Genomic DNA, 13,479 nt, shown 5'->3' on the forward strand with positions numbered 1-13,479 from the left:
TTGACACTGCCACTGTGAACCAGTTTTTCTCTCTGCTGTAGAGCACATTTATTGTTTATTATTACTCTTTCCAGAACAGCTTTACCAGGCTTTCCACCATGACAAGTGTTCTTAAGTAGTGTAATAGTGTGTAAGTGTAATAAAGACAAAACCTTCTCTTAATCTGTAAGCAATTTGATGTGATTTCTGCTGTTTTAAAAAAGTGAGTCCCTCTCAAATTATTCCAAGAGCCAAAATGCCTCAAAATGAGTAATTTTTTGATTTACAAAACAATTCAGAGGTTACTATTAAAACCTCCCCACCTCTATATCTGTATGAAGAAAAACAGAATGTCAGAATGCACCTTTTAGGTGACACCCTGTGTTAAAAATGTGAAGCAGGGTTGTTAATTTTTAGTAAAGCAAACCTATACAGTTCAAATATCAAGTCTTTCATATTGTTACCTTATTATTTAGAATTTTGAGTGCTGAACACCTCACTGATATTTTAATATGCTAATATAGCAAAATTCAGTAAGGAACACTTGAAAAGAAAGAGATAGTAATGTGAAACCAGCTGTCAAAAACATCTTTGTTTTGGAAAGTTGGTTCACAGGTAGTTTCAATGAGAACTTGAACTCAGAACAAAGCACTGAAGACACAGTAAAGAGTTCAACCCAGTGCAGCATAGTTCTTTTCAAGTATTATATTGTTTTAATGGCATCTTGGAGCGGGAGCTTTAGCCCATTGAAATGTCGCTTAAAGGACAGGTTCTTCTGTCACTAGCTGGAGCTGTGTGGATGAAATGATCACAATAGAGTGTTGTAATGCATTTTAAAAGTGTGAGAAATCAGTTTGTCTAGACTAAGAGTGCGCCTACAGGGAATAGGAATTTTAGAGCTTCTGTGCTCTTTAGGTGTCAAGTATGTGATAGATGCCAAGCCTTTTTATTCCATATCTTTGGCAACAGCTCAGCTATGCTACAGTACCTTACATGTCTACAGCAAGCAAAAACAGTGATTTTATGTCAGGACAACTTGGGCTTCAGAAACCAGAAATTCGTTGTCCTAACAACTGTCTGTTCAATTGCCAGCTTTAAAATGGGGAAGATATCAATAAACAATTGCTAGATTCCCAGAAGGCATGGAAACTTTAGCTATAATGAATGAAAGTATGAACAGCTAGCAAGACCATGTAGGTATTTTAGTTTCAGAAAGTAAGCAGGCTTTAGTTTTCACCTTGAAAAGATTTTTATGGGATGAATCTTGTATTATTAGTGAAATAACTTTGATTTGGAGCCAGCTGAGTGCCCCAAAAAATGGCTTGAAGGTACTTATGGTTTGTCTGGGGTTTTGGTTTTATTTTCCTCCAGATGAACAAGTCTAGGCATTTCTTTACTACAGTTACCTCATAACTGCTATTTGCTAGTTTTTAATACATTTTTTAGATTGTGTTCTATATGCACTAATGTGTAGTACTTTTATGATTCTATACATGAGGTATGGAGGTTTCAAAAGATGAAATTATGTACGTCCATACTGTCTTATTTTAATAGTTCCAGATAATTCTTGAACAATTAAAAAACCTCTAAGTTTGAACCATAAAATTCATAATGGACATATGAGTAGCTAATAATAATAATAATTTAAAAATCATAATCTTGAGCTGTTTTGAAGCTTGCATATTTGGAGGTATTTGGTGATAACAAACCCAGAATTTTTGCATGTAGCAGATTATTTCAGAGGGGAAGAAGAAATTTTTTTGGTGAATATTCTTATATTTTGTCCATAGGCATGTTTGTTAAATACAAAAATAAAGGCTAATATAGTAGCCTATTCCTGTAACCAGGCAAGCTGAAACACTGAAACCCTGCCAAACTTTACTGCAGGTAAAAACCCCTTTTCATTAAATAAAGCACTTTACCAGTTCAAATAAGAAAAACTTTAAGCTATTTCCTTCTAAAACTGTGGTTTAAGCTTCAGCAGTCAGAAATGCCAGTCTGTCGGGAGGTGTTTTATGTACATGTTGCAACATTCTACTGACTGGTAGTGCTTCTTTTTCATATCACTGCTAGGCTCATATGAAAAATAAACATTACTTGGTCCTAATGAAAGCATTTATAATGGAATTGTTAAGATATTTTGACAGTTTCTTTTGGTAGTCTGGGTAGAAATGTCAGAAGTTGGAAAATTAGCATGCATGCTTGTTTGTTTCCCCTGCTGTTCTAATTGCAAATATAAATCAGATGCTTTAAACTTGCACCCTTGTTTAGTTTTGAGGGACTGATCTCCCAAAATTTATTTTCTGAAGTAAACTTAACGATGAGGCTTGCCTCATTTCACAGGACGATCTGTTGACAGCAGCAAGAGCTTTTAAGTTTGCCACAAAACAAAATCCCATAAAGTTAGTAGCTACAGACATGTAAAGCCACAGCATTTTATTTGAACTTGTTTGCCTTTTAACTGAAGTCATGGGAGTACTGACAAAATGAGTTCAATGTGCCCAAAGTTTTGCTGCCATTTTTTGGACTTTAACCAGTTTACTGTTTGTTCCTGGAGAGGGGAGGGGGAGGGAGGGGAGGGGAGAGAGACCAAGGAGCTCCCACTGGCCTTTTAAGTATGTAAGGAACAGGAGTAGTTTAGCATCCTTAGAGATGGATTTGATGTTTGATTTCACTCTTTACTAGGTTGAACTGACAGGTTAATTTTATATAATTACTGTTTAGTTTTTAGTGAGAAAGTTCACTTTGGTTATATCAGATGCTGCTGAGGGTAATTTTTCACAGAAATTCTTGTAAGGTTTTTCCCTATTTTATCCTTTGTTAAAGTCAGTTAGTATTTTGGGGCTGTTTTCACACTTCAATTTTTATTTTTGTTAGGTTTATTTTTGTTAGGTTTATTTGTTGAGGGCTCACAACCCAAACCTTAGTAGAGGAGAGCATCCTAGTACTGGCTATGTACAATGTTACTAGTGGTTTTTGGTGTGGTTTTTTTTGGTTGTTGTTGTTGGTTTTGTTTGTTTTTTTTTTTAAGATTGGAGTCTCCTGAACCCTTTTGTCCTTAACAAAAATACCAAAGAACGTTACCAGTATTAAATGTTCCTCTCTTGATCTTGAACATCAGCAGAATTGACTCTCAAAAGCTGATATTCATAGCTTGAAACACAACAAGGAGATCAATTTTATGTAATAACTAATGGTTAGAGAGATAGGAGAGCTATATTCTAGTACCTGCTCTGCAGTCTCAAACCATCAATAGATTGTTGTGTGAAAGATAACCTCCTGCCTCTTCATTCATGCTGAGAAGAGCTGCTTGGGTCAGCATGGATGTTGGTGCCTGTTAATTACATACAGGCTTAAGCCCAAGTGAAGGCACTTACACTGCAGGACATAGTTGGCTGGCTAGGATTCTGGTCAACAGTAATGTAATGGTAATGTAAAATTTCACGATTTGTCAGTATTTCAGTCTGTGCCCTAATATTTTCTTTAAGGGAGAAAGAAGAGTGTATACATTTCCACAGCTGCTTTAGATGGTGCAAGTTGCAGCAGTCTAGACTTTGCAGCTGTGGTCAGAGGATGGGAGGGATTGTCCTGTCCTTCTGGCAACAGCAGTTACATAGCCATGAGCTGAGCAGATTCAGGTAACTCATCCATGCAAAATCTAATTCAGCTAAGGGAAGCAGGATGATTGCAGCTGCAACGTGTATCAGCTTCACTTTTATACAATTGGACTCATAACATACTTCTCTGCAATTTTTTTCTTTTTTTTAACTCAAAAATAAAGCATTAAATTATAAAAAGCATAAGCAGTATTATTTTACAAGCCTTTTACATTAACCCTTTTTAACAAGTCCCATTTTGTTTTTCATAGGATATCACTGCTTTAACTGGTGTTCCAGATGAGCACATCAAAACCAGAAAAGTTCACATTTTTGTTCCAGCACGTAATGCAATGCAAGCAGGAGTTAACAATACAAAGAAATGGAAGATGGAGTTTGATAACAGGGAGCGCTGGGAGAACCCTTTAATGGGCTGGGCATCTACGTGAGTAGTTACTGAATTTGGATATACTTTTCTTCTGTATTTGGCTCTTACTAGTCACGTAAATCTGAAGTTTGAAATGTCCTTTCTACCTAGAAATCTACTTGTGTTTTAACAGTGCTTACAGTAAGTGGTTGGGTTTGTCAGTCGTATGATTTAATGTTCTGTTATGTTTAAAGGCAGACTTTAAGCTCACAACATCATCTGGAAGAGTTTGAAAAAAGTGTTAACAACCAGAAATTTCAACAATTACATTTGTGATGATGTTACTGTATGGCAGCATCAGGGAAAGAATGTAATTAGGTACCTGAAGCAGTACATCCTTTTCAGCTTCCAGTTATGTCTTTTAAATTTGGTTAAGCATAAAATAACAATGCTTAGCTTCTAGGTTTTTTTTTTACAAGGTTTTATAAATATTCTGAAGATCTGAAATGAAGAGCCATAACTAATTTGAAGAAAGAAACAAACCTATTTAAAATATTACACTGTTTGTTTCAATGTTGCTAATAGTAGTAGTAAAAACTCCTAAATATGCCAAAATCCAGAAAAGTACTAATGTTAGCTAAATGTGCTATAATTCGGACATATAACTTGGATGCAGCTAATTTTTAATGCTCTTTTATCCTATATAAATTACTACCTACGTTGTACAGTGTGGTTAGAATTCCTGTAAACTGTGAGGGCTCTGCCAGCAATCCTCCTGACAATACAATAATTTTGATTTGAAGCTGTCTTGTTTGCGGTATTATTCAGAAAAGTTAATTATACTACATAAACAAAAATCAACCACTAGAGATTGTTTTTCAAACTTCAAAAAGGACACAGTGTGTATTGAAAATGTCTGGCTGCAATCATGTTAGCACTTACGATCCAAGAACACAAAACTTTACAGAAAAAAAACTTAAAACCTTAAATATGAAATAATTTGAGGACCCATTTTTTGAGAATTATTAACATTCTAAATCCAGTCACAGATATTTTTTTTTCTATTTGTTTATAAAATAAATGTATCCAGAAATATTAGTTCAAAATAATACTGAAATCAAGTCTTCCTGTTCTATTGGTTTCCCATAAAAAACTGAGGTGGCTCACAACCTGTAACGTCTTGGTTGTATTGGTATTGCAAAGCCTTAGGGAAGCAAAGCTCAACTATCATTAGATGAGAAGAAGTACTGAATATGAATTAAAATATTAATTGCATTAAAATAGTCTGTTAAATACCTGTTTTAAAACTTTAAGCCTGTATATAACAATGACCTCCTCTTAAGCACGCCCTGGGGTTTTTCACCATCTCATTTTAAGCATATTTAAATTTCTGTTTTAGAGGATAAGATTTCAATGATTTAATACATATATGTCGTGAATGACTCAACTACTGCAAGTAGCTACTACATTTAGCAAGTAATGACCAGCTTGTTTCATGCGGCCTAAATTAATTAAGGGATAGACTGATGACCAGCAATACACCTTTTTCCCCTCTCTTGTGCTTATGTGCCCCCCAAGTGTGTAGCCAGTAAAGTATGGTCTGTCTATACCTCCTCACAGATTACAACACTGTAGCAGGTGCTAGCAACACTTGCTTTAGTTCAGGTTGAATTTAAGTTTTCTTCTAATCCTGCTTTGCTTCTCAGCTGACTTTAAGATCGCAGACAAATAATATTTTCTGGGTGGGATTTTGCATGATCTCAGCCAAAACAGTGGCTTTTAACGTAACAGTTAACCATTTGTGCTAAATAAGCCACCTAAAAAAATGAGCCATGATATTAAGGGCTTACCTGTATGTTGAATTGTCCTTAAGTGAGCATATTGTGGGAATTTAAAAAGGAATGGCTGTTTTGAATGAATCCATCTCTGCGTGCATTTTTATGTGGGAGTAGGAAAAGGAATATTTCCTGTGTACGCAAGCTCTGGGTAGGCCACAAGCAAGTGCTGTGTTGAGAGTTGACACTGCTAGGTTAAGGGTTTTGTGAACTAGTTTGTATCTGTTCATTTTTAGGGAATCATCACAAAAACTATTAGTGGACATTCTGGTAATTTCAAATTACTGTTCAACACCCAGAAATACCTAAGAAGGGTTTCTTCTCTTCAGATCTAATTTCTGCAAAGAACAGTTCTTAGAAGTTTTCCCATTCACTTTTGAATAACATAATGAGATTAGTGGATTAGAGCTCTTTAGGGTCTAGGGATTAGAGCACTTTTCCTCTGAACTCAGTATACTTATTTACCTGTAGGTCTTTGTTGGATTTCTATTATTTTACAATCTCATTTGCTTTTTTTTGTTTCATTTGTTGTTTCCTGGATATAGGGGTTTTTTTTCCAGTGAAAATTACCCAGTTGCAGATCTGAACAAAATAGATCTGTGGCATTTTTTTTTTTAATTGGGAGGTTTCATTACAGGCATGCCTGTCGATAGTTCTTGAGTACATCTTTTAATATAAAGCTGTAAAGAAAGAAACATGGGAAATGCATTGTTTCCATTGTACAAGATCTCCTAAGAGAACAAAATGTGGAATGCCAGTTGGTAGCCACTGCTAAGACAGTTTAGGGCAGGCACAGGAAATCCTGCAGCACTGCTATTGCTGGCGCTATCAGGACATCATGCTGGCTGTCCTGAGCTCCAGTTTACTCACAGATTATCACAAAGTTGGAACACATGGATAGCTCATTTATGGAAAGAAATCAAAAAGCTGTATTTAGATTGGATGAAGGATGATCCCCCATGAGAATGGAACAAATAATTTCTGCACAATCCTCATTTCCAAGCTGCTTCTGTCCTGGAAGGTTTTCACCAAACTTGCAGTACTGAACAGGCACTGGTCCCTCACTACACTTCAGACTTAAACGTCTTTGTTTCCGCTTTGCAGTGTTGAGAAGGTTTTTCCAACCCAGTCATGGAAGAGAAAAACAGTAAGCAAAAGTTGTCACAACTTTTTGTGGCATATTTGGGTCACTTAATTCTCCACTGATCACATCATGGATTAATTCTTAGTTCTGAATTCTCCTTACTGCCTTTATAAGAGAAATCTTTAGATGTCTTTAATAGAGCATGTCTTATTGTTTTGTGAAAATGTAATTTCTGACTTTATCCTGTGTTGTTTGGTTTTGGTGGTTTGGTTTTTTTTTATTGCGGAATATATTGGATATATAGTGAACTCCATTTTTCCATGTCTACATCAGATAAAATTACATTGTTGTCTTTGCTGGAAGCTAGATTCCCCTCTTCCCCTCCCCCTCTGCCAGTCACAGGCTTTGTCCTTTATTGTAGAGAGTTCAGTGTATCTTTGGTTGCTTTTTCTCTTCTTTTACCCTTCTAGCTTCAAAGAGAGAACAGTTGAGAGGCAGCTCCTTCAATAGTTTGTTGCAATTTGGTCTTGTCTTCCCAGTTGTCTCCCAGGCTTATGTGCAGTGTTGTCTCAGGGAAGTATTATCTCATCATTGTGCTGCTGCAACTGGTATCTTATTTCTCTAAAAGTTTTGTAGATTAATTTTTAGAACGCTATTTTTTTTCATTCTTTGCTCTTAAATTGAGCTTGCATAGCAACAAATAAGGCAGTTTGGGTTTTTTAACTGTGATTTTAATTTTGTTTCAGAAAGCTTTTTGCTGTTTGATTCTTTTCAGAAATACAGTTGAGGAATGGCTGATGATCTAAAACTAACCACTGTGTATTTAGGTAGCTAGCAGTTTGCGTTTCTGAGCTTCATTTTCAGTGGTGGCCTGCAATCTGTTTGCTGTACTGGAATAATTTGTGGAGGTCATGTGACATCAGCGAGAGCTGAACTCTTAGAGGTTTTTTTCTGTACTTTTCAGTCTCTGATTAATTCCTGCTCTGTTCACTTTGATATTCTGCTCTTTTCTGTGTAAGATTATTCTTCTCCAGCTGCTCTACAGACTGCTGGTCTCCTTGAAATGTTCAAAATTACCTTAAGCCTGCTGATCTTCCAAAAAGAGAGGGACTACACAGCTTTAAAAATGAAAAAGACTGTTGCAGAGCACTTATTGTGACCTCAGCAGGTGGTTAGACATGTTTGTGTAATAAAAAACTTAAACCACAAATTTCTGCAAGGAGTTGAGAGGGAAGTTTAAAAGACTGAAAGAGTGAAACAATACCCTGCAGAAAGTAAGTGCTATTCCTGGAAATAATTAAAAATAAAGGGGTTTTGAATGGCTTGTGAGGTGGTGTACAAAACATTGTGTAATGCAGCATTTGAGTAGCTTTTAAGACACAGGTGTAATTATTTTACGTTTCAAATGTGCTTAAAATTTGTCATCTGATTTCTTGCAGAGCTGATCCTTTGTCCAACATGGTCCTTACTTTCTCTACTAAAGAAGATGCCGTTGCCTTTGCTGAAAAAAATGGTATGTATTGTACATATTGCGTATGAGGGATTCAGCTTTCTGTAGGCAATCTTGATCTCAAAATATTAACAACAGAAAAAGTACAGGAGAAAGAACCTTCCCTCTGTTCTGCAAAATGGGTAGACCATTAGAGCTCTACCTGAGGAGGAGGAGGAAAACAGGAATATTTCTGAGGGTGCTGAAGGAATTGAATGTAGGCCTTCCACTTTCTGGAAAAGTGTTCCAGCCTCTTAGCATTACTGTTGCAACGCTTTTGGAAGTATCTGTGTTTTGAATGAGAAGTAAGCCTTGCTCAGGTCTTGGAGGAAAATTAATATTAATACTTTATTTAAGAGTATCCCAGGCTGGGAGTCCCAGCTACGTGGCCGTGGGATTTTTGCTTGAAGGCTTGACACGAGCACCTGAATTCTAGTTAGGGAAAGACTGTCAGAGCCCTTGTGAATGTTTGATAATCAGAAGAACCAAATTAAGTGACTACCAGGTAAGCATGTTGAACTTCAGTTTTGGCCATGTCGCAGGATGGATTTATCGTAGAATCATAGACTATCTCAAGTTGGAAGGGACCCATAAGGATCATCAAGTCCAATTCCCTGCTCCTTGCACATCTACCTAAAACTAAACCACATGACTTAAAGAGTATTGACCAGACAATTCTTGAACTCTGGCAGGCTTGGTGCCATGACCACTTTCTTGGGGAGCCTGTTCTAGTGACCAACCACCCTCAGCGACAGAACCTTTTCCTAATATCCAGTCGGAACTTATCCTGACACAGCTTCATTCTATTTCCTTGTGTCCTGTCACTGGTCACAAGAGAGAGGAGATCAGCACATCGCCCTCCGCTGTCCCCCATGAGGAAGTTGTAAATGAAGGGTGTTATACCTAACTCTTCAGCAAGTACAATACTAAAGTCTAAACACTTACACTTGATGAATGTTCATATTTGAGAAAAAGTAGAAAACCCAGTATCATTACTTAATGTATTTAATGCTAGTGATGTATCAGAAGGACTGTATTAGTAAACTTATTCAGTTATTTAGGATTGTATTTTCTCACAGAATTATGGTACTGTAAGCAGTATCCATAATCTCAGCCTTCTGAATATTCAGCAGTCCTTTTATGGGTTGATATCATTTTTTCACTTCATTTTTGTTTGGTTGTGGCTTGTTTTTTTAATCAGTTTTATTTTCCTTAAAGAGCTAGGCTTGATGCTTAGTGCTCATGGATGTGTGGAAGATTAACTGCACTGAGCTGAAGCCAGGAATAATACACATGAAGTGTAAGCTTGTTTAGAAGTCTTCCCTGTGGTCTACAGCTTTCAGCTGTATTTAGACTGTGGTAGACAGATAAAGTTTCTCGGTCAAACCAAATTGTACAAAGTTGTTAAATGCTTATGTTATACACCCAAAAAACAGGGTAAGTCCATTAAGTTATACAATTAAGAAGGTAAACCACTTAACAGGCCATTTATTTACACAATTTAATGGTAAAGGCTAGTATTTAATGATCCATTCCTCTTTGAATGGATCTTTCACTTAATAGTCTTAATTTTATTGAAAAATAAATTGTGTTCACTAAGGAATTAATAGGATCATCATATTTGTATTGAATATACCAATTACTATGCAGTTTTGACTCTTTTTGGTAATGTTTTGTGAACAAATATGAAATTTGGGAGAATTCGGTGTCGCTTTACTTATGCTTCTGTTTTGTTCATGCTATTTCTATTTCCTGGAAACCCAAACTGTAAGAGAGGAAAAGTGAATCCCGGCCTATATATCACTACACTGATATGCTACTTACATCATCTCATTGGACATGTTATATTTTGTCCTTTCAAAATGCAGATTCAAGTCAAATACTTGTTTTGTTCAGATTATGCCTTCACTGAAGTAGCAAAACTACAAAGAAATTCTACCAACTAAACTAAGGCTATGACTTAGTATTATTAGTTCAATATTCATTTAGCTTTCACCCTTAATTTTACCATAATTGAGATATAGCAACCATTTCTGTAGATAATGGTTTTCCTAAATTATGATGCCATTTTTATTTAAGGTGGCTTTATTTCATGTGTATGATATGTACATAATATTCTCCATAGTAATAGCTTCAGTATAAGATGTAGCTGGAAATATAAATTATACAATATTTAGTTCCACTTCTAGAAAGAAATTAGAAGCTTAGGCACATATTTACAACAGAACTTAGCTTCTAAACTGAGGTGTTACTGAAACATGTCTAAGTCTAGGAACCCAATTATTTACCTTTCTATCCTTCCTGTATGAACTACCCAAGTTTTCCTTTACAAAATTCCTTAAGAACCTCAAGTTTAATTTTTGCAGATCCTAGATATCACAGGTATTTTGATAGAACTGGGAAACCAAAGGGTTCTTTCTCACCTAAGAACTTCATGAACCTCAGGCAAGCTGTCTTTCTGCGTGCCCCATCTGATGTGTTTGCTAACGTAGGAACAGCAGCACTGAATGCAGTAACAGGAGAGATCTCTGTCCAAAATATGACAGCTGAGGGTGGTCTGAAGTTGAGGCAAGAAGAAAACACTTGTAACTGGCTGAAATTGAAAGCTTAGCCTGGCAACATAAATTCCTTTTTGTCCTGTCCAGCATCACTAAGGCAGTTGCTTAAGTACATACAGCTTTAGTAACAAGGATGGAGAGTTTTTCTATTCCACAATAACCTTTAGTCAGTTGATGAGGGTGTTCTTCCAGAGATGATGAAATTTGCTTTCTATCCACTTGGCTTGTATGGCAGGGTTCAGGGCAAGAATGACCTGCTCCACCAGTGTGGTATTTCTATAAAAGTGACCTCTGCTCCCTGTCATGAACAATGGAAGGTGCCTTGAACTCAAGGAGACTGTTCCAGAGTGTGAAACCTTATCACATACGGTGGCCTCTTGCGATACCAAGTTAGATGTAACTAACTCTGTGGATTTTGGATAGCTATGGCAGCACAAGTCATTGTGCTGGCAGTTGCAAATCTGTTTTGGAGGCAGTCAGCTCCTCTCTATCTAGTGTATAAAAAGATGAAGCAATAACTTGGGGCTGTAGATTCCATTCCAGCAGCCAAGTGCCTCAAAGTTAGGTGTTATAAGGCTGAATGTTGCAATACCAAAGTCCATCTCTGGATCTAGTTCTGGCTGTTTACTCAAGCTAATATTTTTAATCAGAACAGGAGGAAAAAGCCAGTGCTCTCACAGATGGAAAGAATATGTTTTTAAAACCTCAATCCCAGTATTTCTTACAGAGAATAGTTACCTTGGAAGTTAACATTGTGAATACACACAACTGAGACACAGTGATGTGACAACTTGTGTATCTTACATCTACATATCAAAACATGTTTTTTATCTTGAGTGTTTTCTGTTAACACCTTAAATGTAAAAATTCAGATATATATTAAATCTTTTAGGACTTATGAAATTTTTGTGTTAAAACTAAGGAAGAAAAATATCATCTTAATAGTGTCAGTTAAAACTGCATACTTAACCACTTCTAGCTTCAACTCAAGTATCTCAACTTTAAGTGAAATGTTGCAGCTAGAGAGACCAAACTTTGGAATACTGAGTGCTGCCCTGGCAACTTTCCAGGCACCTGGAGGCTGCAACCAATTTGCATTTTGATTTACATAAACACTAATGTCTCCACCTCCTCTTTTCTGACATTTTTTAGCATTTCTCTGGCTTAACTATCGCATAATTTACTTGTCTTCTAACACTTCATTCCCTTTTCTTTTACTCCTAATTTTTTATGTTCTTATTAAAATGTTAAGTATTTAACTCCTTTCTAATGCTGAAGTTTTTTCTTTGCTATTCCATTCTTTGGTCCTTCCACCATTCTTCTTTCACCAGCTTTCCAAGGACTCTATTCTCTTCCCAATCTTTGGGATTGATCTTCTGTGTGCTATTTTCTTCCACATTTCCTTATCTTTATTTGCATTTCCTGTCACAGCATACACAGAGCCTTAGTGCTTCTGTAATGCTCTAGAGTTGTGGAGCCGTGAACTTGCAGGACAGTCAGTGTTCCGTGTTGAGCTTTTCACTGATGACTGTCAAGTTTTTTGCAGGAGCAGAGAAAATGGAGGTATATAGTATGGTGAAGTCTTACCAACTGAGAGAACAGGCGTATATCATGGCTATGGCATTTCAGTATTCTCTGCTGCCAGCTACAAAGGGATAAACTAGCAGATGCCTATGTGGAGAAAAAGATATTAAAGTTCAAAGGTTTAAGTCGAATTTGCTCTATATTGTATGCTGAGAATATTTCTTTGTTTCTTGTCTCCCCCCCCCACTTCCCCTGTAACCTCCAGGCTGGAGCTATGATGTTGAAGAGAAGAAGATTCCAAAACCTAAATCCAAGTCTTATGGTGCAAACTTTTCTTGGAACAAAAGAACAAGGGTGTCTACAAAATAGGTTGGCATTGGCTGTCTGACTGAATAAAGTCAGCTGTGCTATATTTATAGTCCATGTATAATACATCTCTTAATCTCCTAATAAATTTGACCTTTAAACTGCAGATGCATCTTGTGATGTCTATTTAAAATGTTTTTGATGTCTCCAATTGAACCTGTTACAAACTTCCCTATAAATAGAGGAGATTTGGAGTGTTCATGCTTCTAAAAAATTGCTGTGCTAGGGGATCCGTAAAAAGGAATGTTTGAAATCAGCTGCAACTTTAAAGATTATGGTTTGTCTTTGATGGTAATTTCATATTCACTATCTTGTTTAAACTTAACAGCCTTGCATATTCAAATTCTCTCAATACAAGCTGGGTTTTTTTTGGTCTTTCTATACAAGAGAATTTTGTCAACTGAAGAGCAAAGAATGCTCTATAAAACTTAACGTTTGATGATAACTCAGACTATTCTATATAAATATGTATTTCATAACCTCCTTCCCACCCAAATTAATATTGCTTTATTCCAGAAGCATTCATGACTGGAATAGAAAGCACTGGTTTATGTGTTGGATATGGGGGAGGTTTAGTACAAAAGATTGAGATTGCAATCATTTGTCTTTGATGTTCTTCAAAAGTGAAACTAAGCCAGTTAAATATTCACAAATTAAGTCAGAAGTGTTGGGTGCCTCATG

General features: G+C 36.4%; 1 protein-coding gene across 1 annotated transcript in view; it reads left to right on the top strand.

Annotated features, from left to right (window-relative positions):
- NDUFS4 (NADH:ubiquinone oxidoreductase subunit S4) overlaps positions 1-12,904 on the top strand; it is a 49,045-nt gene extending 36,141 nt beyond the window's left edge. The window contains exons 3-5 of the mRNA XM_064437764.1: positions 3,848-4,020; positions 8,301-8,374; positions 12,698-12,904. Coding sequence (XP_064293834.1) covers positions 3,848-4,020; positions 8,301-8,374; positions 12,698-12,801 — 351 coding nt within the window. The 3' untranslated portion in view covers positions 12,802-12,904. The remainder of the gene's footprint in view (positions 1-3,847; positions 4,021-8,300; positions 8,375-12,697) is intronic.
- The last annotated feature ends 575 nt before the right edge of the window (positions 12,905-13,479 follow it).

Source organism: Phalacrocorax carbo, chromosome Z, assembly GCF_963921805.1.
Source record: "Phalacrocorax carbo chromosome Z, bPhaCar2.1, whole genome shotgun sequence".
NCBI lineage: Eukaryota > Metazoa > Chordata > Aves > Suliformes > Phalacrocoracidae > Phalacrocorax > Phalacrocorax carbo.